Source organism: Lagenorhynchus albirostris, chromosome 16 (genome assembly GCF_949774975.1).
Source record: "Lagenorhynchus albirostris chromosome 16, mLagAlb1.1, whole genome shotgun sequence".
In the NCBI taxonomy this organism is placed as follows: domain Eukaryota; kingdom Metazoa; phylum Chordata; class Mammalia; order Artiodactyla; family Delphinidae; genus Lagenorhynchus; species Lagenorhynchus albirostris.
Window position 1 is genome coordinate 74502432 of NC_083110.1, and position 23369 is coordinate 74525800.

The 23369-nt window shown below is 37.7% G+C and overlaps 1 protein-coding gene across 13 annotated transcripts in view; it reads right to left on the reverse strand.

Annotated features, from left to right (window-relative positions):
- Nucleotides 1–23369, reverse strand: part of ATE1 (arginyltransferase 1) — a 155551-nt gene that overhangs the window by 90797 nt on the left and 41385 nt on the right. For 11 of the 13 annotated variants that reach the window (XR_009536173.1, XM_060126737.1, XM_060126743.1 and 8 more), the window contains one exon: nucleotides 16019–16051. The exons of the other annotated variants lie outside the window; for them this stretch is intronic. Coding sequence is in view for 10 of the 11 variants with exons in the window: in XM_060126737.1 (XP_059982720.1) it covers nucleotides 16019–16051 (33 nt within the window). In the remaining variant the exon portion in view is untranslated. The remainder of the gene's footprint in view (nucleotides 1–16018; nucleotides 16052–23369) is intronic. 13 annotated transcript variants of the gene reach the window in all.

A 23369-nucleotide genomic window follows, 5' to 3' on the forward strand; every position in this document is an offset into this window, starting at 1 on the left:
AATCAAATGAGTGTATTTGTTCATTCATTTAAAATGTATTTATTAAGGACATAGTAAGTACGGACTCAATAAGCATATTCTCAATAAATAACCAATATACTGCTAACCCTAAAGATAAATCAGTCCTACTTGTTGTACCAGCTTGAAATATTTTTTTTCAAACTGCAATAATCTTCTCAGTTGCCAATTTTCATCACTTCTCTCATTCCCTGGACCTCCCATTTAATCCTGCTTCCATTTACTTCACTGGTTCGTTCTCCTATGAGTCCAGTCATGACCAACTTGTCCTACCACAGGCATTATTCCCATCTCTCCAACTCACGTGAAAGTTGGGCGTCTTCCCCATCTGCAAGCACTTCATATAGATATGCGCTGTTTTATAATCACTTAGGAGAGAATAAGCCATATAAGCATCTACTCTGACCCCCATCCCATCACCTGAGGAAACCAGAAATCCAGGAGTCAATTAAGCAACAAAATGATCATAAAACCATGGAGTTATTAAATGACACACAAACTGGCCTCCTAGCCCCTAAGTCAATGCTAAATAAGAAAATCAGCTACTTTTAAACACTTCTAAATAAACTCACTTTTCAAATATCCCTCATCTATCCAAGTCAGTAAATAAAGCAGCATGAAAAACAAAGTGTTTCAATGCATGGTTAAAATTTTTTTCTTAAAACCTGCTTTGCTGTACTCCTTTTCTTTCCATCATGGTTTCTGACAATTAAAATATGAATGATTTCCTCTTCTCCCTTGTGGGGTCCTCACTGACCTAATTTTTAAAAAAAGATTTCAAAAACGGAAGATGCTCCAAGTAAAGGGAGATAAGAAGCTATTTTCCTAAAACTATATCTGAAACATCAGCACTACTGGTTAACAATGATCTGCTAGTCTCAATTTGGTAAGTTAATCAATACTTTCAAGCTTTTCAACAAGTACTCGGCAGCTGTGGAAAATGGACTGGAAGTGAACCTGAAATACTGATTCCCTTAGCCCTCTTTGCAGCTGGAATAGCCAGTGCCCCCAGATCACTCACTTCTGGCTGGGAAAGTCTGACAAAAAGTTAGTGTCTAACACCATACACTAAGCTGATCTAACTAACATGCTTGATGTCTGTCTATGCACACACATATTTGCTGAATCACTTCTATCCTTCCATCTGGCATAAAACTGCCATAATACAATTTCTTTCCCTCAAACATAATCCCTTAATTCAAATTATGTAATACTTTAAAACAAGGAAAAAACACAAGAGTTTGAGGGACAGAGTAAAGGAGATAAAAACAGAAAGAACAACAGTTAGATCTGTGAAATCAGAAATCAGCAGAACGCTTGGCCTGGATCTCCAGTCATTCAACAATCTCCTTAAAACCCAGACTCACTGAACGTCACCATATGCCATGTGCTTCAACATGCTATTATCTGGATACCTGCTGATTACAAATGTGTTCATGAGTAGCAACTAGAAATTGTCTTTATTGTAAATTTAAACCATCAACAAACAGATTTGTCACCTTCACCTCCACTAGGTTCGAAAGAGCCATATCAGTCTGTCCCTTCAATTAACTCACCAAGGGGCTCAGTCCCCCAGTATTAGAGAGGCCTCCTAAGTCACTGACTAGTCTCTATTGATTGTTTTGAGAATCCTACTTCAACTCTTGGGATTGCTACATTTCTTTAACCCCTTACTTAGTTAAGGCCTTTTAATGGTTAATACTCTTCAAATGTCGTTTATAAACACAGAAGGTGAGATAATCACAGATCATGCAGGAAAATACACACACTATTTGGGAAAGGGAAAGTAACAGCGGTGCTGCCTCAATGATACAGGCATCACGAAAATCAGTGACTCTCATACTTCTTGGTCTCAAAATCCCTTTACACTTACAAAACTCACTGAGGACTCCAAAGGACTTTTACTTATTGAGCTGTATCTGTAGATATTTACTGTATTAAATATTAAAACTGAACCTTTCAAAAATATGTACTTGTTAATTCACTTAAAAATAACAACAAACCCAATACACGTAAAATTAACATATTTTGTTTAAAAATTACTGTTATTTTCCAAAACCAAAAAAAAAAAAAAATCTAGTTAAAAGAATGGCACTGTGTACGTTTCTGCAAATATCTTTAATGTGTGGCTTACAGAGGACAGCTGTATTCTCATACATGCTTCTGCATTTAATTTGTAGCCTTTGGAAAAAATCCCCAAACACTCATAATAGAACGAGAGAGGAAAAGGCTAATTATAAAATAATTTAGACCTTGAGAAGCCTCTGAAAAGGCATCAGGGACCACCAGAGGCTGCAGGACCACACTTCTGAGAACATTCACATAAATGTACTTTTTAAAGGTAGGGAGAGGAGTCTATACACTGTAAACTGCAAACAGAAAGGGAGCAGGTTATAGGGACTTGAGGCCAGGATTCGGAACCAGATATCTGGATTTGAGCCCTAACTCCACTCACTGTACATTTTCTGGCTATTTTATCTTAGCAAGACGATAACTTGACTTTTAAAAGTATCAATTTCTGAATTTTTAAAACAGGAATCATACTACTAAGCACACTCAAAGGTAGCTGTGAGAAACAAATGACAACGTACAAACACTTTGTAGAGTATGAGCAAATTTGAGTCCATTTTTGTTTTTGTTTTAAGGGGTCTGAATGACACATCCTAAAAGATTGTGTCTATGAAATTATATCAGTAGCTCATTTAATAGCAAAGTTATATAAACTAACAGAAGCTATCAATTTCCTCACAAGTCAGTAATGTGATTAGCAACATTTAATAGTTTATCTTTCTCATGCCCACAGTTTGTCACAGTTTTAGATAACTGAAAGAATAAGCGAAGTTATTTTTCAGCAGTTCCTCTATTTCAAGAATTTAGCTGACAACAGGAAAAATTTAACAATAAAGCTCACCGCTAGCTATACAAAAGAAAACACATCTTAAATGTTGGGGAAGGATGGCATGGCTTCTGTGATTAATGAGCTGTGCAGTACAATACCAAAGGTACTCTGCAGAAATGACATCGATATTAATGGACCAATTCAGACTTCCAGCTAAATGGTTTCCAAAATGGGTGTGTATTTACTCTGATAAGGTACACCTGTCTCCTGACCCACCTGCCTCCATGTGCTTCAGTTATGTTTAAAACAGACAACTGTTAAGACTCAAAGGAACAGGCAAAGGGGGAGTCATACTCCAGGCTCCAGGGACAGCATTGGAGGGACTTACTCATGGGTTCAAAGACTGGAAGAGTGAAAGTCTTCAGGGGCTGTAAGAGAGCAGGACCTGTATTCTCCTCCCTGCTAAAGCATCCAAAAGTAACTCTCCAAAATCACACACCTGTTCACATAAAAATCCACGATTTGCCAACTGATGTTCTGAATTTTTTTTAAACAAGAGTTTATGGAGAATCCCAAAGGTAATCATTTTAAGCACCTGATTAAAAGTGCATTGCTTGAAAATAACTTATTCCTGCAACTATTTTGCCTTTTGTTAAGTTTCATGAAACACTACAAATAAACTTCAGATTCATTTTAAGAACAGAAACTCACGAAGACATTCAGATGGCCAAAAAGCACATGAAAAGATGTTCAACGTTGCTAATTATTACAGAAATGTAAATCAAAACTACAATGAGGTATCACCTCACACCAGTCAGAATGGCCATCATCAAAAAATCTATAAACAATAAATGCTGGAGAGGGTGTGGAGAAAAGGGAACCCTCCTACACTGTTGGTGGGAATGTAAATTGGTACAGCCACTATGGAGAACGGTATGGAGGTTCCTTAAAAACTAAAAATAGAATTAACCATAAGACCCAGCAATCCCACTCCTGGGCATATACCCAAAGAAAACCATAATTTGAAAAGATACAAGCAATCCAATGTTCACTGCAGCACTATTTACAATAGCCAGGACGTGGAAGCAACCTAAATGTCCATCGACAGAGAAATGGATAAAAAGGATGTGGTACATATATATACAATGGAATATTACTCAGCCATAAAAAAAGAATGAAATAATTTCATTTTCAGCAACATGGATGGACAAGAAATTGTCATACTGAGTGAATAAGTCAGACAGAGAAAAACAAATACCATATGATAGCGCTTATATGCGGAATCTAAAAAAATGGTACAAATGAACTTACTTACAAAATAGAAATAAAGTCATGGATGTAGAAAAACTTATGGTTACTGGGGGAAGGGGGGGATAAACTGGGAGACTGGGATTGACATATACATCATACTGTTGATATATATCAAATAGTAGTAAGGACCTACTGTATAGCACAGGGAACTCTACTCAATACTCTGTAATGACCTATATGGGTAAAGAATCTAAAAAAGAGTGGGGACTTCCCTGGTGGCGCAGAGGCTAAGAATCTGCCTGCCAATGCAGGGGACACAGGTTCGAGCCCTGGGCCGGGAAGATCCCACATGCCGCGGAGCAACAAAGCCCGTGCGCCACAACTACTGAGCTCGTGTGCCACAACTACTGAAGCCCGTGCACCTAGAGCCCGTGCTCCACATCAAGAGAAGCCACAGCAATGAGAAGCATGTGCACTGCAACGAAGAGTAGCCCCCGCTCACCACAACTAGAGAAAGCTCGCGTGCAGCAACGAAGACCCAACACAGCCATAAATAAATAATAAACTAATTAATTAAAAAAATAAAAATCAAATAAGAGAGTGGATATATGTACATGTATAACTGATTCGCTTCGCTGCACAGTAGAAATTAACACATTTTAAATCAACTATACTCCAATAAAAATTTAAAAAAAAAAAGAAACTCAAAGGTGTGCTATACCAGTATGGCATCAAAATTTACATGATTTCTTTAAAAAACAAAAAAAACAAAAGACCCAAAAACTAAATTTAAAAATGTGAAACAATATAGTCTATAAGAAATTAAAAATAATAATAAATTTAATTTGGAAAATGCAAATAGCAATATCATGGTTAATATATCACATAGCTTTGCACAAAGACTCCAACCTTGTTTCCAGTTAATACCCAAAGTATGTGAAATTAAGGGCCAATTCTGAGAAAATATATGGTGGTTGGACACGTAGTTCCCACTTAGGAACATTCCATTAGAACAAAAGATCTGCTATTAAATGAGTCTTGTTCCCCTGGCAAAATCCCACCTCCTGAAAAAGACAACTATAGCCTTGAACTAGTTAGGAACGTTACCTAATGTTTAGCTGCCAATATTCATTGTAATCTCCATCGGCAAGGAATATTTTGCATTTTGAGGTTATTTTTTTCTTCACTGATTCTGACAGTTAACACAAACTGCAAGTACTCTGATTTGATATTACACTAGATATCAATGTTTTACAGCCCATTTTATATTACAGGAGCCAAATTTACTGATCATAACCTTCAAAACACACAATTACCTTAGTTACATATATTTATAAATTAGATAATGCTAACTCTGTAATAAGACTGCACCAAAAATTTTAGCCTATACAGGCTTATTCTAATGTGATTATTTCCTATCATCACCTATATTTCAATCCAAAGGCAATTAAGTTTAAATGATCCTTAAAAAAGAAAAAAAAAAGTACATGTAAAATAATTATATTTTGTTATTCTACTTTAAGCAACATTTCCTCTGCTCACAAAGGAAATATATAAAAGTTAATTTTACTAAGTAATATAAATGACATAACATTTACAGCCTGCAGATTAGGAAGAATTCATTCACTCTTCCTATTCACACAATTCTCTCAGGTTGCAGTACAGTACTTTACGCTAGTTAAACATCTAAAGGCCTCAATTTCATCAGAATCCCTGAGTTGGTGAAGATTATCCAGTCATTAGAGAGGAGCCACTTTGAGAAGGTGTAAAAGGGATCTGTAAGAAAGTTGTGATGTTTGTATTTACGCACTTTCTCAGTCTGCTATAATGCTTATCTATAACAGGTACTTCTCAATTTCCTACCTCAAGTTTTCTCTACGAAACAAGTTATCACTTTATTAAAAATATAATTAACATGTACGAGTGAGACCATATTAAGGACAAAAATAAGAGAAATAATATTTGGGTATGCAAGTTAACAGGATAAGACTTGTTTTTATAGAAAGAAGTGAGTAGAACCATTCTAAGTAAAATGTCAACTTGCTTCAGAACTACGGCAAGCTGTAGGTTAGGGGAAGCTTATTTTATTTGCCTGGTTTAAAATACCCGAGTCAGAAAAGAAGCTATAAAACACGTTAGAATGTTGGCTAAGTTCACTCAGTTTTAAGGGACGTCTTCATCTGAGATACTCTTACTCACTTTACAAGTGAAAAAGTGAGGGTCAAGGTGATTAAGGGACTTGCCCAAGGTCACACAGCCAGTTTAGGAGAATGCTAAGAAGGATATGGAATTCCCAACTTTCAGTTCAGTGTTTTTCTCAGCGGACATTGCTTCTGTGGCACACCATGCTAAAACACAGCCAAAATATATTAACGTGCCCTGTTCAACCTAATGAATGCAGATACTTCAGCAATTTACTAAACCAAAGTACGAATCAAGAAATGTGTGTCTCAATGACAGAATTCTTAGGAACTAAAATGCTTCAAAGAAAGCAAAAAAGTTTACCCTAACATTTACAACTTAAAACTAAGAACACTGTAATGACAAAAATTTGAACTTTAAGCATAGGTAGCTGAGAAAAGATTTACAGTAAATGTTTTTAATAAATGTGACAGAAATAAAAAAGGAATTTATTTCTGCATTTTTACTACAGAACAAATAGATAAAAATTAAGATGTTCATCCGTTGTTTACTTTGACATTTCCTTATATTTTATTTATATTTTCCTTTATATTTTCAATCCTAATCATCCAACAAAAAGACTTCTATGAGGCGCTATCTAAACGCTCAAAAGGAAAAGCAGCAGAATCCCAAACTTCTCACTTCTACCTATCAGCCAATATTTATTGGGCACTACAACAACACCTTAGAAACAAGAGTGACTAACCTAATGTGAGCCCTTACTTACTGTCGGTTCAATTTGAGCATCCTGCTTTTCCAATCTTTCTGATAGAAGAGAAAAACATCCCACGGTGACAACCCAAACTGATATTTTTATTTAGAACTCAATGACTACCAACATCAAACAAGACTGACATCCCCATGGAAACTAATCCATGCCAGGATTTACCATTCAAACATTTTCCGAAGCATTCATGCACATCTAGTGGGTAATGAAAATTGTCAAGGCAGATGACCTTAACTGTGAACACAGCTGAAAGATCCTCAGAGTAAGGATGACTACCACTACTCGCTAAAGGAAGGCTGACCTGGCAAAAAGGTATCTTGAATGGACTTAAATGCCTAAACTAATCCAAGTCCCATGCAGAAAAATCTTCAACATGGAAATTTATGGCATTTTTCTATTTAATGTTTGGTTTTCTATTCTAGTGTGCTTTCTTTTATTCTCTGAATTTTGACTTTTTATCACGTGAGATCAGTTTCCAGGAAAAGACTTCCAGCTGATATAATTTCACTACAAAATATAAGGTTTCAGCTTACACTGGCTCAACTATCATGTGATATCCAGAAACTAATTGAGAATAAGTTCATTTATGAACTCAACCAGCGTTTGCTGAATGCCACCGTAAGTCCAGGGAATACTATTCTGACGATCACGTGAAAGCTGTCCAAGCATTACTGAAATGAACGGAGGGAAGGAATAATGTCTTCAGTTCAACCGGTTCTTTGTCAGCAGGCTCACCCCAGCCAGAACTGCCCAAGAGGCCTCAGACTCAGCTGAAAGGGAGAGCAATCAAACGACAGTCCCAATGACTTGGGGGATTTGGCTCCGGAATTCTAACTGGTGCCTCAGCCAACACCACCTTGCCTATTCAACTTCTGATTCTACAGCACAGGGCTCAGCCTGAAAACTGCACGACTGTTTCTCAACCCACGTAACTAGAAAAGCAGTGATCTTCACTCATGTTCCCACTTTTGCCCAGTGGATCAAGCCACTGCCCAGTTTTCCATTTCTGATTAGTCAGTAACAAACAGCGGACGGACAACCACTCTCTGAGAAGATCCGGCCCCTCTTGAGTTACCTCTGTCTGCCCTGGCCCCAGCTCTTTCAGCACTGCGGGTCCTCCCAAGCATTATACCAGACAGCAGGTAACAGCTTCCCACAGCTCACCAGCTCACCCTCTTCCTAGCCTTATCTCCACAGCTCTCCAATTCAGGCCAGCTCAGTGTGCTCTTTATTTGGTAAAACTGTTTGAACTCCCTTCTCAAGGTTAGCAACTCAACGTTCCACCTACCTCACCCCTCCCACTGCTACCTCTGCAAGCTCCCTTCATTTCTACAGGACCCAGTTGAGGTAAGAGCCATTCCCTCTTCCAAATTCTGGTTACTGGAGATATCTTGATATCTGCCAGAGCCATTCCAAACAATGATATTTTTCATATGCTGACAGACTGAAGAGATGTTAGGTTCTCACAGTCCTTTATTTTCCTTGACAGCAAAATGAATGAATGTTACCACTGGCCAGATCCCCACCCGTGCTACCTGCAGTTTGCAATCAGTGCACATACATACACATACACACAACCAAATATACACATATGATCCCAGTCTACCACAGAGTTCCAAGTAAGAGCAAAGTAGTTCCCGACTCCCCCCCACCAAAAAAAAACTTGGAAAGTTGGTTTTGCAAGCTACCGATAAATATTAATGGCTAACTTTATTTAATATTGGGTATTAACTAGTTAATATTTAAATTAAAACATCTATTTCAACACACAACACTATCTTGGCAAATGCTAAAACTGTGTAAACACCTAGACCACAACTAGGGAAGATGCCAAGCTGAGTCAGACCTTTTCCACAACATTTTGAGAAATTAAAGGATGAAGAAATGATAAAAGCTTTTTTTTTTAAACAGCTTTATTGAGGTGTACTTAACATATGATAAAATTCACCCATTTTAAGCACAGGATTCTGTGATTTTTAGCAAATTCACAGAATTGTGAAACCACATAACCCAATTTGAGAACATTTCTACCACCCCCCCCCCCCCAAAATTCTCAAAAGTCCACTTGCAGTCGGTCCTCCGCTCGTACCTCTTATCCCAGGCAAGCACTGCTCTGCTTTCTGACTCTATAAAGTCCCCCTTTCGGGATAATTCATACAGCTGGAAAGACACAACATGCACTCTGTTGTGCCTGGCTTCTTTCACCTCCAATAATGTTTTTAAGGTTCATCCATGTGTTGCACGTATTGTAGTTCGTTCCTTCTTATTGCTGAATGGTATTACATTGTATGAAAATACCACACTTTGCTAATCCATTTACCAGCTGACAGACACCTGAATTGCTTCCAGCTTTGGGCCATTAGGAATAATGCTGCCATGAGCATTCACATACAAGCCTTTGAACATTTTCATTTCACTTAGGTGTATATTCCTAAGGGTGAAATTGCTGGGTCATACAGTAACCCTAAGTTTAATATTTTGAGAAACTGCCAGACTGGGGGTATACCATTTTACTTCCCATCAGCAATGTACGAGGGTTCCATTTCTCCGCTTCTCGCCAACACTTGGTATTATCTTTTGATTATAGCCATTCTAGCGAGTTTATGTTGGTATCTCATTGTGGTATTAACTTGCATTTCCCTAATGGATGGTGAGCATCTTTTCACGTGCTTATTAGCCATTTGTATGTCTTCACGGTGAAATATATAATCAGGTCTTTTATCTATTTTTAAATTAGGCTGTTTGTCCTATTATTGCTAAACTATAACAGTTTTTTGTTACTGATTCTAATTTAATTCCACTTTGATCAGAGATTATTTCAATCCTTTTAAATTTATTAAGATTTGTATCATGGTACAGCATATGATCTGTCTTGGAGAATATTCCCCATGGACTTGAAAAAATACGTATTTTGTCGTTGGGTACAGCATTCAATAGATGTCAACTAAGTGGAACTGTATGATAGTTTTGTCCAAATCTCTAAATTGCTTGCAATTTTCTGCCTAGTTGTTCTATCGATTACTGAGAAAGCTGTTCTAAAGTCTCCAGCTATAGCTGTGGGTTTGATTGTTTCTCTTTTCAGTTCCATTAGTTTTTGCTTCATGTATCTTGAGGTTCTGTTATTAAGTGTACCACATTTGGGATTACTGTCCTCACTTGATGAACTGACTATTTTATCATTATGAAATGTCCACCTTTCCTTCTGGTAAGAGCTTTTGCCCTGAAGTCTGTTTTGTTAGGTATGAATACAGCCACTCCATTTTTATTATGATTAGTATTTACATGGTATAGTTTACTCTGGTCTTTTGCTTTTAACCTACTCATGCTTTCATATTTAAGATGGATTTTGCTTTTTCTCTTTTACCTAGTCTGACAATTTCTGACTTTCAATTGGAGTGTTTAGACCTGTACTGTCCAATAGGATAGCCACTGGCCACATGTGGCTACATAAGTTAACTAAAATTTTAAAAATTTTAAATTCAGTTCCTAAAGAGCTCAGTGACTATGTATGACCATTGACTACAAACATGTTTTCCACTGCACAGATATAAAACATTTCCATAGAGCAGATTTTTGGTTTAGATCATTAATATTTAATATAATAATTAATATGGTTGTGTTTAAGTGGACCATTTTGCTTTGTTTTCCATTTGTCTCCCTTGTCCTTTGTTCACCTGTCCTTTTTCCCACCTTTTGTGAGACTGAAAACATGTTATCATTGCTACTATCATCGCTACTGGATTATTAACTCTCTGTTCTTTTTTTGTTAAGGCTGCTCTAGGGCAGTAGTTTTTAACAGGGAGCCATTTTACCCCCTAGGGATATTTGGCAAAGTCTGGAGACATTTTGTTTCAACTCGGGGAAGGGTGCTACTGGCATCTCGTGGGTAGAGGCCAGAGATGTCCTAAGCATCACACAATACACAAGACGGTGCCACGAAAAAGACGTATCCAACCCCAAATGTCAACAGTGCCAAGGTTGACACATCTCAAATTTATCACTGTCTTCCTTCAAATAATATCATCATGTAATCTTCATGTAATATAAGACATTTTAAGCATGTTGTTGCCATTCACTAGTAGCTGTGATACTGAACTCAACTAAACTTACCTCTCTAGGTTCAATTTTCTTCATAAGGAAATTGTAAATAACTACCATATAGACATTCTACAAAAATTAAAATAATGTAAGCAAAGAGTTTAGGATAGTGCCCAATACACTACAGCTGCTAACTGCTCGAAAAATTATTATGCTAACTGCTAACAAAGAAGATTTTAATTGATCTGAAATGAAGGAATAGGACATCCTTAAAGAGAATCCTAAGTGACCCACATTCCCACATGGTTTAACTTTTCTTACAAATGCCTCTTCTGTAGTTCTCTACCTCCAAAATGATGCTGAGACTGCATGCTACTGGATTGGCTGGCAAAGTATGGCTTAGAAGAGAATTTGAAGAATCTTTTAGCCTCTGATACATAATCCCTTTTATTTACCTACATTTAATTGAAGACATCTGTAGGTGGTGCCACACGAAATGTAATTCAGGCTTAGAAATGTCAATAAAAATGTCTGTGAGGGAGAGATCCCATGTAAACCTAGCAGGGGAATGCACACCGGCAGCTACAGAGCCACGCGAAATCAGGAATAGAATGGAAATGTGCTGCCGGACTTGACGAGGTGACAAAAGCTCTTTTCCCATAAAGCTTAATGAGCTCTGTTAGTCTTCAGCTTACAGAAATGTAAAAGGGTCAGCCCCACAGAGGGGAGGAACTGACTCTCCACACATGGCTCCATTCAAATGACAGCAGATCAAATTACTGATGTAATTACTATAACCTGACAATTCTGTTAGATTCATGTGGCAGTTAACTGTTTAGGACTTATAACAAAGCGACATGGTTCATTCATAGTAGTTTAGTTTTTGTAGGCAGAATGAAATTTAAAGTCTCCTCCATTTTCAGCTGCAAACCTCATGTATTTTACTGTCTCCACCCGAACTATTTTTCTTTTATTCAGAATTAGGTAAGCTATCAATATTTGGGTATTACCCATATTTGCAATTTTCCTTCTCCAGCTGAAGCATAAGCTTAATGGCAAAATTAAACATTTAGAGAGTCTCAGCATTCTCCTGCCCTGGCTTCGTTTGGCTCTCAAGTTCTGCAAGGCAGCACAGCAACAGAACCCTGAGCTCAGTGCTGCTGGAAATTCAGGGGCAGCAGCCACTAACTGTGCCATCAGGTGGCCCCTGTGAAATTCCAAGCTAGAAAAATATCAACAGAATGTCCTCAAAGTATTTCCCAAACACTTCAAGAAAAGAAAAGCACATTGGTCATCTTTAATTTTGATTCTTTTGCCTCCTCCATGTCCATAAGCCCAGTAAGAAAAAAGATTAATTTAGCCAAGGTAAAAATATAACTCCAGATCATTAAATGGAAAAAGCAGATCAGACAGAAAATAACAGAAACTATCACTAAACTTTGATGATGATACTTTCCCTTCTACTTTTCGCCAAAGATTTAAGCTTCTACACAACGATTCCCAATATTTAACATGAATAATAAGACGTAATTTTTAAAATATTTGTTTGGTACAACTCTAGGTATATGGTTGGTACCATTCCAAGCCCTATTTATACCTGAGAGGATCCAAAAATGAAAAAGACAAAGATCCTGATTTTAAGTAGCTACAATCTAGCTAGGAAGAGAGACATAACCATATTGAGACATAAATATTAGACCTTGTGTGCTCTTAGCTAGTCCTGCCAGATTATGGGGAAAAGCTTGCTACTCTCAGCCTTAGCTGTGCCTAGTTTACTTATTTATTCGTTCAACAAATATTTACTCAGTGCCTCCTATATAGTACTTAACAATACATGGAAACACAAGGAAACAAGAAAAACACGGTCCTTTCTCATTGAGCTTACATTTGAGAAAAGTCTGTTAGTGAGGGCTATTTAAAAGCATCCTTGCCATTGTTTAGTAACATCCAAACTGCTGCTTTGCCCCAGTGAAGGAGATATCAAGCTCCAGCTTCCTTATTTACTCCCTCTGCAGGTAAACTAATCCAGCCTTACTGCCTTCTGCTCAAAACCCCTATTCCTGGTTATTCCTCTGAGCTCTTGCTTAAATGAGAGTCCAGCCTTAATTAAGCATTATCAACATTATCTCTTCATCTAAGCTCCTGCCAATCCCTTTTTTTCCCCAAGACTAGACCCTGTTTCCACATCAATTAGAGATTTCCCTGATGTACATCTCAGTCAAACACTGACTATAAGAGCCATCATCAAAAACCTACCAAGGAGGGCTTCCCTGGTGGCGCAGTGGTTGAGAGTCCGCCTGCCAATGCGGGGGACACGGGTTCGTGCCCCGGTCCGGGAGGATCCCGCATGCCGCGGAGCGGCTGGGCCCATGAGCCATGGCCGCTGAGCCTGCGCGTCCGGAGCCCGTGCTCCACAACAGTGAGAGAGGCCCGTGTACCGCAAAAAAAAAAAAAAAAAAACCTACCAAGGTACCTCATTCTCCCCATGTGACTCCTTCGTGGAAGAACAAGAGGTAAAATAATTTAGCATTTTGTAGTTAACGCTAACATTTGGTGTATCTCCTTCCTAACTAATTTCTGTATACTTAAATTGTTGTTGTTGTTTTTTTACTTAAATTGTTTTTAAACTGAGATCTGCATGTATAATTTTGCATCCTGCTTCTGTCTCTTAGTACAAGCAGAAGTATTTTATACTGCTATTTTTCATCAATATATACGCATGAACATACATGCATGATCACTATTTTAATGGCTACTGGGTGTTCTATCACATGGCCGGCTGCACCACGATTTATATGACCTTTTCCTACGGTTGAACATTTAAATTATTTATAAATTTTTGCCATTATAAATAATGCTGTAACAAACATATTTAAGCAAGTTTTGTCCCAATCTTTATTTCTCTGGCAGTGATTCCTAGATAAGAATTACTCAACCACAAGGTATGCATTTCTATAAGATCTTTAATGTATATGACCAAACTGATTTCTATAAAGGATGAAGTTTAAAAACATCCCATCTCATCACATCATCCCAAGCATTCACTTAAAAATAAAAAAGATATCTTGATAGTTAAAAAACTGTATATAACTGTTATTGTAAATTGCATTCCTTTGATTACTTATAAGATTAAACTTTAAAAAACATATTACCATTTGTATGTCAGCTGATCAACTATGTGATAAAATCCAACCAAATATTATGCAAAAGAAAACACTACATTTAAAAACGGTTTCTAAGAGATTATATTAAGTATAATAATCTTTTTATTACACTTTCCCAAATTGCCTCTTAACTCCGTATGTCTTCATGAACCAAATCATGGATTTTTTTACAAAATCAGATCTAATTTTTCCATCCTTTCCTTTGTGATACTTCCCATTCTATACTTAGAAAGTGCTTTATCGATTAAAGAGTAGACTATATAGTTTACACTGTCTTCAAGTTTCTTATAGTACAGTTTTAATTTTTATTGTTTTTACACCAAACTATTTAAAATTCTGCATTGTACTCAGTGTCTACCACACATTATCTCATTTCGTTTTAATAACCCTGTAAGTTAAGTATTATTATTACCTCCACTTTTTAGATTAACTGAAAGATGAAATTACTTACTCATGGGTCACCCAAGGATCTCTCATTTCAAAACCCAGGATCTTTCCAGGCTTTGTTTCCCCTTTGGACCTGGACATTTAGAAAATGTAACCAAGCCTGGATGGTACTACCCGCTGTGGTCTGCTCAATTTCCCCTGGAAATCATTCAAACTGGCCACCACGAGGTCTCAAGGAGGCCACCAGGAGGCTGGGCCACACCACACAACAATAGTAGCTTCAATAAGCACAGAATGCAATATTATGGAAGCAGAAAAGGGAACAACTGCCTCTATGTGGAGCGGTCAGAGAGGGCATCACAGAGGACACAGCATCTACGCTCACCCTGAAGCGGGATATGATTTGAAGAGGTTGGGAGTGGGGAAGAGAAGTGAGTTTACTTCACAGAGTGAAGTAAACAAATAGAGGCAAAAGGAAGGACAAATGAAAGGCAGGGACAGAGTCTTATAGCCTGAGAGAAGAATACAAAATATTAGTAACATGTGAAGAGCGCTTTAGAAACCGCTCCCCTGCCCACTGCTCCATTCGAGAGGTAGAAATTATCTGCATTTTACATATGAGAAAGCTGAGGCTCAGGGAAGCTGCGACTGCCCAGTGCCACATGGCTAGTAAGTGAGGACCTGACCTTAACCCCAGGTTTGGTACCAAGTCCAATGTCCCTCCACACACCCAGCTGCTTCCCCTTTCCGACTCCTTTCCCAAAGCCTCGTCCATCTTCTCCAAGTAATCAACTCCTTATCAACCACAGCTCACACTGATAACTGGTTCTCTGATTATCTAGGAGTTTTCTTTATCTCACAATTTATCGCTGGATTTTCAGTTCTAAATTGCAGAACCATTATGAGAATCAGATGAGAAAGCGAATCTGGCACCTAGAATCATGGCTGTGTCACGATGAAGCTCAGTACAAGGGAAGGCCTCTGCTCTTCCCTAATCAATTCATGGATTTTAGAAGGTTCTCTGGAACTAACTGAAACCTGCTTGATGACAGCCTCTGCCCAGACTTCTCCAGGTCTCCTTTAACACCAGGGCAGTTTACAGAGGATAAGGCCAATGTGAGAGTGGCAAGGGAGTAAGGAGATACAACAAGGCTCTTTAAAATGGACTGCCTTCATTCTACCTTTTAAAATGGCGGCAATGACCTGCTGTGAAGGTCACTGCCCGCACAGAGCTCTGTAACTTACCGGGATAGCTCTGTAACTTACAGGAATTCTTATAAAGGAAAGTCTGCATTCATCTCATTGCTGGTATTGAAGAATACATCATGACGAAATGATCAGTCTTAAATTATCAAATGCCTCACAAAAGATACCAATGGCAATTCTCATTTCAAGGTCATTGAGTAATCTTACCTCCAAAGGTGAGCTGCAAAGGAATCTTGTGAACTGCAGAGTCACATTTGAATAAAATCAGTTTCATCCAATAAATGAGCAGCAAAAGAGAACACACAAAAAAAGGAAAAATTATTACAAAATTTTTCAAAAAGAGCACATAAAGCAAACCTGAATGTCTATATATAGTTAACGTTTCTCACATTGTATCATTCATTCACAGACTACAGAAAAGTTCAATCTAGGCCACAGTAGGTACCCAACTATGTGAACGAGTTTAAATAAACATTTTTCAAAACCTGTATAAAAACAAAGCACAACAAATTGGTCCTAAAATATTTTGCTTTTTAAAGTTTTATCTCACAACCCCTATATAATAAAACATTCTCCAAGGGAGGAATCAGCAATCTTCCTAATCATAAATGCCACAGGCAAAGTTAGGTAAATGCCAAGAGAAGAAAAAGATGTAACTCAAAGGGGACACCAAGAAAAGAGAGAAATTAAAAAGTCAAGAGGTTGGGTGAGTGAGAGTGAAGGAAAGGGGAAGTTATTTCTCTGGTACCCAGGCTGTGATGTTTACACTGTTCTGCCCCTTCCTCTTTTTTTCAGTCCCATATGCATATTTTTTCTCTCGGCTCTTTCTCTGACACAAATAGAGCCTTATAAATTTCATCTGAAAATAAGTGTTACATGCTGGCTGTTTCTCAGCATTTAAATAAAGAAACTAATTTTGGAGCTGGGGAGGAGCCATGAAAAATGACAAAGCAAATTGCAGATTAGCTCTGAAATGAGGACTGTCACATTGCTTCATACATATTCATGATGGTAATTCATAATGTTTTCTTAGATGTTATTTACAAAATCAACACTTCAAATCCTTTGAGATGTATTGTAATAATAAAAAAAAAGCCAAGTAATGTAAACTCTGGATCTTACTGAATACAAATTAACTATAATAAAATGCAATGGCAGGTCTGTTTCCAAGCACGCTTGAACTTCCTCTCCACAACAAAGCTCGCTAGTACTCACTGGGAATACAAAAAATTTGATTCGCTTTTAGAGGTACACATTGAAATATTTCTCAATGAAATTACATGATGTCTGGGATTTCCTTCAAAATCACTGGGGGGTTGGGAGGAAAGTAATGGTGGGGAATGCACAGATAAAACAAGAAGAATCATTATATTAAACTAGTGAGGACAGGAGATGAATACATGAGGACTCATTATACAATTCTCCCTACTTTGTGAATGTTTAAAGTTTTCATAATAAAGTTTAAAAAATATATCAGACACTTCCTCCCCCCAAAACTAAAGCAAATATTTTCCTAAAAGACTACTAGTGCATACCAAAGCCACATAATTAACTAGTAAGTATCATCTAGGCCTTAGATGACAGGGTATACTAAAATAAAGGCACTGTAAGATTTTTTTCTTAATTTAAATGATATTAATATGCAATTCAATTATATTAACTGTTGGAGAAATTTCTGAAAGTGCAAGATACACCAAATTTTAAAATTTCATAATGCTGATATGAAGCACATAATTCTATTGAAATTTAAAGTGCAACCTTTGTGGTCTTGGATTCTTTCTACATTAGCCTAACATAAACAATCTCTGCCCTTCCTCCCAAGAATAAAAAGTAATACTTGAAAGACTACCCAGTTTTAATAGTGGAGAAAAATGAGGCATGGTGCATTTTTATTTTAAAATGAGAAATTTGCTAATGTAGGGTTTCCGTGCTTTTCTCCAGTATGTGCATGTTAACTATATTATACATACTACATTAGAATTTAGCAGTACTTCTGGTTCAGTCGAACTTAATGCATCAATTATGATGGAAGTGTGAAATAAAATTCATATTTTATGGCAAGATAAGAAAATTTTAAACATAAAAAATGTTTCTGTCCTTTGGCCTCCTCTCTCCCCTCTAATGTACACTGTGTGTCTGCGTTATGCATCCACCAAACCTCCTCAACAATAAAGCGCAACATTCTCCCAGCACCAATAAGACAACTTAAAAGATAACATTCCATCTTGATCTTGTAAGGGGTCACACAACCCATCTCTTTGTACTTGCAGATCTGGAGTGTGTAAGTCAATAATACATCATTTAATGTACAGGCCCGTGTCAAAAAACTTCTGTAATTGTGCTTTGACTTCTAACGGGCAGAACAGTTCTTGGAGCTTTCTGAGAGGCTGTTCCCAGGTTATAATCCTCAGTTTAGCTTGAATAAAATTTTCCATTTCTCTCTTAGTTTGACTGGACTGATTAATTTTTCATCTGACAGAAGTCACTTTAAATAATGATAGAGTAACATATACTCTCCAAGAAAACTATTGTCTCTCCTTGAAGCTCCAATAATTTACATACATCTTTGTCATGTACATATGTAACATTCCTGTCACAGTTTTTTTCAAAACAGACCTAAAAATTCTCTTCCTGTTTGAAGCTGCCAAAACATGAACTATATAAATACAGTTCTCAGTCAGCAAAGCAGTAAAACAGAACAACAAATCACAAGGCACACATTCACTATCCTATTCACAGGACACGAAAAAGGCTGAAAAAGGCTTTGTCTACTTCAGTGGACCAGAAAAACCCATTGCTGCTTTCCCTTCCGTTAATTGCTTAGTAAATTTTTTCATAGTGAAATGACGCATATTATATTCAGTCGAAAAGAAGGTAATACTTTGAAAAACAATAATCATAAAACAGCAAATATAACTGCAAAATACATTTTGTATATACACTGAAATTGATAACAGAAATAGACACCTTTTAACAAATACCACCGTGATGTTAGATCAGTACCAAAAATGGCTCAATTCTGCTGTGAATCTAAAACTTCTCCAAAAAAAAGTAAAGCCTGCTATAATGTAGGGGAGCAGAATTTGCCACCCCAAAATGTGTCTCTTTGGAATATTATCTTAAACTGGTTATTTTCTAAGAAACGGCAGAATTCAGGAAAACTCTGAAAACCAACTGGGAGTTGCCCCTTTGCAAGAAAACATTTACATTAGTAATGGAAATATTTTGTAAGGGTGTCTCCCTTGCTGTATCTGGAGGAGGAGGAAAATGTAACCAACCTGCCAAATACATAGAAATAAAAACAGCAAATCAGGTGACAGAGGAATATGTTTCAAACGAAGGAACAAGATAAAACCCCAGAAGAAGAATTAAGTGAAGTAGAGATAAGCAATCTATCTGATAAAGAGTTCAAGGTGATGCTCATAAAGATGCTCAAAGAACTCGGGAGAAGAATGGATGAATAGAGTGAGGAGTCGGATGTTTTTAACAAAGAGAAAATATAAAAAAGAACCAAACAGAGGTGAAGTGTACAATAACTGAAATAAATAATACACTATGGGACTTCCCTGGTGGTCCAGTGGATAAGACTCCAGGCTGCCAATGCAAGGGGCCCGGGGTTCAATCCCTGGTCAGGGAACTAGATCCCGCGTGCCCCAACTAAGAGTCCACATGCCACAACTAAAAGAGCTCACTTGCCACAACTAAAGATCCCGCATGCTGCAAGGAAGATCCCACGTGTCGCAACTAAGACCCGGCGCAGCCAAATAAATAAATATTTTAAAAAATAATAACAGTAATACACTATAAGGAATCAAGAGTAGATTAGATGATACAGAGGAAGAGATGGGCAAGTTGGACGATGAACAGTGGAAATCACCAAAGCTAAACAGGAAAAAGAAGAAAAAAAAAGAAATGAGGACAGTTTAAGAGACCTCTGTAACAGCATCACATGTCCTAACATTCTCATTTGTAGGGGTCCCAGAAGGAGGAGAGAGAGAGAGAGAGAGAGAGAGAGAGCGAGAGAGAGAAAGGCACAGAGGACATATGTCAGTACATAATAGCTGAAAACTTCCCTAACCTGGAAAAGGAATCAGATATCCAAGTCCAGGAAGCACAGACAGCCCAAACAGGATCAACCCAAAGAAGACCATACAAAGACACACCACACTTAAAATGGCAAAAATTAAAGATAAAGCTACAACAAAGGAGGCAAGAAGGCAAGAATATACAATGGGGAAAAGATAGTCTCCTCAATAACCTGTGTTGGGAAAACTGGACAGCTGCATGTAAAAAAATCCAACTGGACTACTCTCTCACATCATGCACAAAAATAAATTTTAAATGGATTAAAGACTTAAATTTATTTTTTAAAATATTTTATGAAGTATAGTTGATTTACAATGTGTTAATTTCTGCTGTATAGCAGTGATTCAGTTATACATATATATATATATTCTTTTCATATTCTTTTCCATTATGGTTTATCATAGGATACTGAATACAGTTCCCTGTGCCATACAGTAGGACCCTGCCGTTTATCCATCCTCTATATACTAGTTTGCAACTGCTAATCCCACACTGCCAGTCCTTCCCCCTCCCACCGCGCCCCCTGCCCTGTCAACCACAAGTCTCTTCTCTAAGTAAAGACTTAAATTTAAATGTAAGATCTGAAACCACAAAACTTCTAGAAGAAAACACAGGCAGTACACTCTTTGACATCAGTCTTAGTAATATATTTTTGGTATGTCTCCTCAGGCAAGGGAAATAAAAGCAAAAATAAACAAATAGGACTACATCAAACTAAAAAGCTTTTTGCACAGAGAAGGAAACTATCAACAAAGCGAAAAGGCCACGTACTGAATGGGAGAAGATATTTGCAAACAATATATCTGATACAGGGTTGCCACCCAAAATATACAATTCAACATCAAAAAAAGAAATACCCTGATTAAGAAATGGGCAGAGGACCTGAAATGACATTTTTCCAAAGAAGACATATAGATGGACAACAGGCACACGAAAAGATGCTCAACATCACTAATCATCAGGGAAATGCAAATCAAAACCACCATGAGATATCACCTCACACCTGAAATGACTATTATAAAAAATACAACAAACAACAAGTGCTGGCAAGGATGTGGCAAAAAGGGAACCCACGTGCACTGTTGGTGGGAATGTAAACTGGTGCAGTGACGATGGAAAATCGTATGGAGATTCCTCAAACAATTAAAAATAGAAGTACCATCCAATCTAGCAATTCCACTCCTGGGTATTTATCATAAGAAAACACTAATTCAAAAAGATATATGCACCCATATGTTCACTGCAGCATTATTTACAATAGCCAAGATATGGAAGCAACCTAAGTGCCCATTAACAGATGAACAGATAGGGCAATGTGGTACACACACATACACACACACAATGGAATTTTTTTTTTTTTTTGGCCGCACCATGCAGCATGTGGAATCTTAGCTCCCTGACCAAGGATTGAACCTGCGCCCCCTATGGTAGAAACACGAAATCTTAACCACTGTACCGCCAGGGAAGTCCCCACACAATGGAATATTACTTAGCCATAAAAAATGAAATCTTTCAATCCCTTTCCATCTTTCAAACTAAGATCCCACAAGCTGTGCAGCCTTAATTAAAATAAAATGAAATCTTGCCATTTGCAACAAATGGATGGACCTAGAGGGTATTATTAAGTGAAAGAAGTTAGAGAAAGACAAATACAGTATGATTTCACTTATATGTGGAACCTAAAAAACAAATGAACAAACATAAACAGAAAAAGTTATAGATACAGAGAACAAACAGTTGGTTGCCAGAGGGGAGGAACATGGAGGAAGGAGAGGTGAGGGAGGTACAAACTTCCAGTTGCAAAATAAATGAGTCACAGGCATGAAACGTACAGTGTGTGGAATACAGTCAGTAACAGTGTAACACCTTTGTACGGTGACAGACCATAACTAGAATTATCATGGTGGTCATTTTGAAATGCATAAAAATATCAAATCACATGTTGTGTTAACAGGAACTAACACAGTATTGTACGTCAATTATACTTCAAAAACAAACAAGCAAACTCATAGGAAAAGAGATCAGATTTGTGGTTACCAGAGGCAGAGGTGGGGGGAAGGGAAACTGGATGAAGGCAGTTAAAAAGTACAAACTTCTGGGCTCCCCTGGTGGCGCAGTGGTTGAGAGTCCACCTGCCCATGCAGGGGACACGGATTCGTGCCCTGGTCCGGGAGGATCCCACATGCCGCGGAGCGGCTGGGCCCGTGAGCCATGGCCACTGAGCCTGTGCGTCCGGAGGCTGTGCTCCGCAACGGGAGAGGCCACGACAGTGAGAGGCCCGCATACAGCAAAAAAAAAAACCAAAAAACGTACAAACTTCCAGTTATAAGATAAGTAAGGACTAAAGTTGTAATGCACAACATGATAAACATAATTAACACGGCTATATGCTATATATGACAGTTTTCAATAGAGTAAATCCTAAGAGTTCTCACTGCAAGGAAAAAATTTTTTTCTATTTGTTTAATTTTGTATCTTTATGAGATGATGGATGGTGATTAAGCTTATTAAGATCATCATTTCATGATGCTGTCAGTCAAATCATTATGCTGTACACCTTAAACTTATACAGTGCTGTATGTCAATTATTTTTCAATAAAACTGGAAGAAAATAAAAAGAGGGGCTTCCCTGGTGGTGCAGTGGTTAAGAATCCACCTGCCAATGCAGGGGACACGGGTTCGAGCCCTGGGCCGGGAAGATCCCACATGCCACGAAGCAACTAAGTTGTGTGCCACAACTACTGAGCCTGCGTTCTAGAGCCTGCAAGCCACAACTGCTGAAGCCCGTGTACCTAGTACCCGTGCTCCGCAACAAGAGAAGCCACCGCAACGAGAAGCCCGCATGCAGCACAACAAAGAGTAGCCTCCGCTCGCCACAACTAGAGAAAGCCCACGTGCAGCAGCAAAGACCCAGTGCAGCCATAAATAAATAAATTTATTTTTAAAAATTAATAAAAAATAAAAAGAGAAAAGGGATACACACAGATCAATGCTATTGCTATATAGTCACTTACTGACCTTGCTTCTCTTGCAGCATTCTTACTCACCCCTCCTAGTACCACTATTCTATTCATCATCAGTAACCTGTCTCATAATACCTTCTCATTCCTTTCAGAGAAGTACCTAATGCTTACCAAAATTTTCTAAACAGTTTTCCAAGAACACAAAATTGTAGTTAAACCTCCTGTCAGTTATAATCAGTAAATTCTTTTTCCAAGACTTGTTATAACCATGCCAGTTACTGGGGGCAGGGTGGGGTGGGGGAATAAACAGGAGAGAAGAATACACACTACCAATTTTGTCAAAATATCCCAGTAAAACTATAATCAACCACTTATCTTTGTAATGTAAAATATTCCACACATAAGTAATTTAAGCTAATATCTTCCTGAAATGCCTTTTCTATTTAATAAGGAACCATGTTAAATTCCTATATAAAGAAGAAGGAACACCCAACAGCATTTTTTCAAGA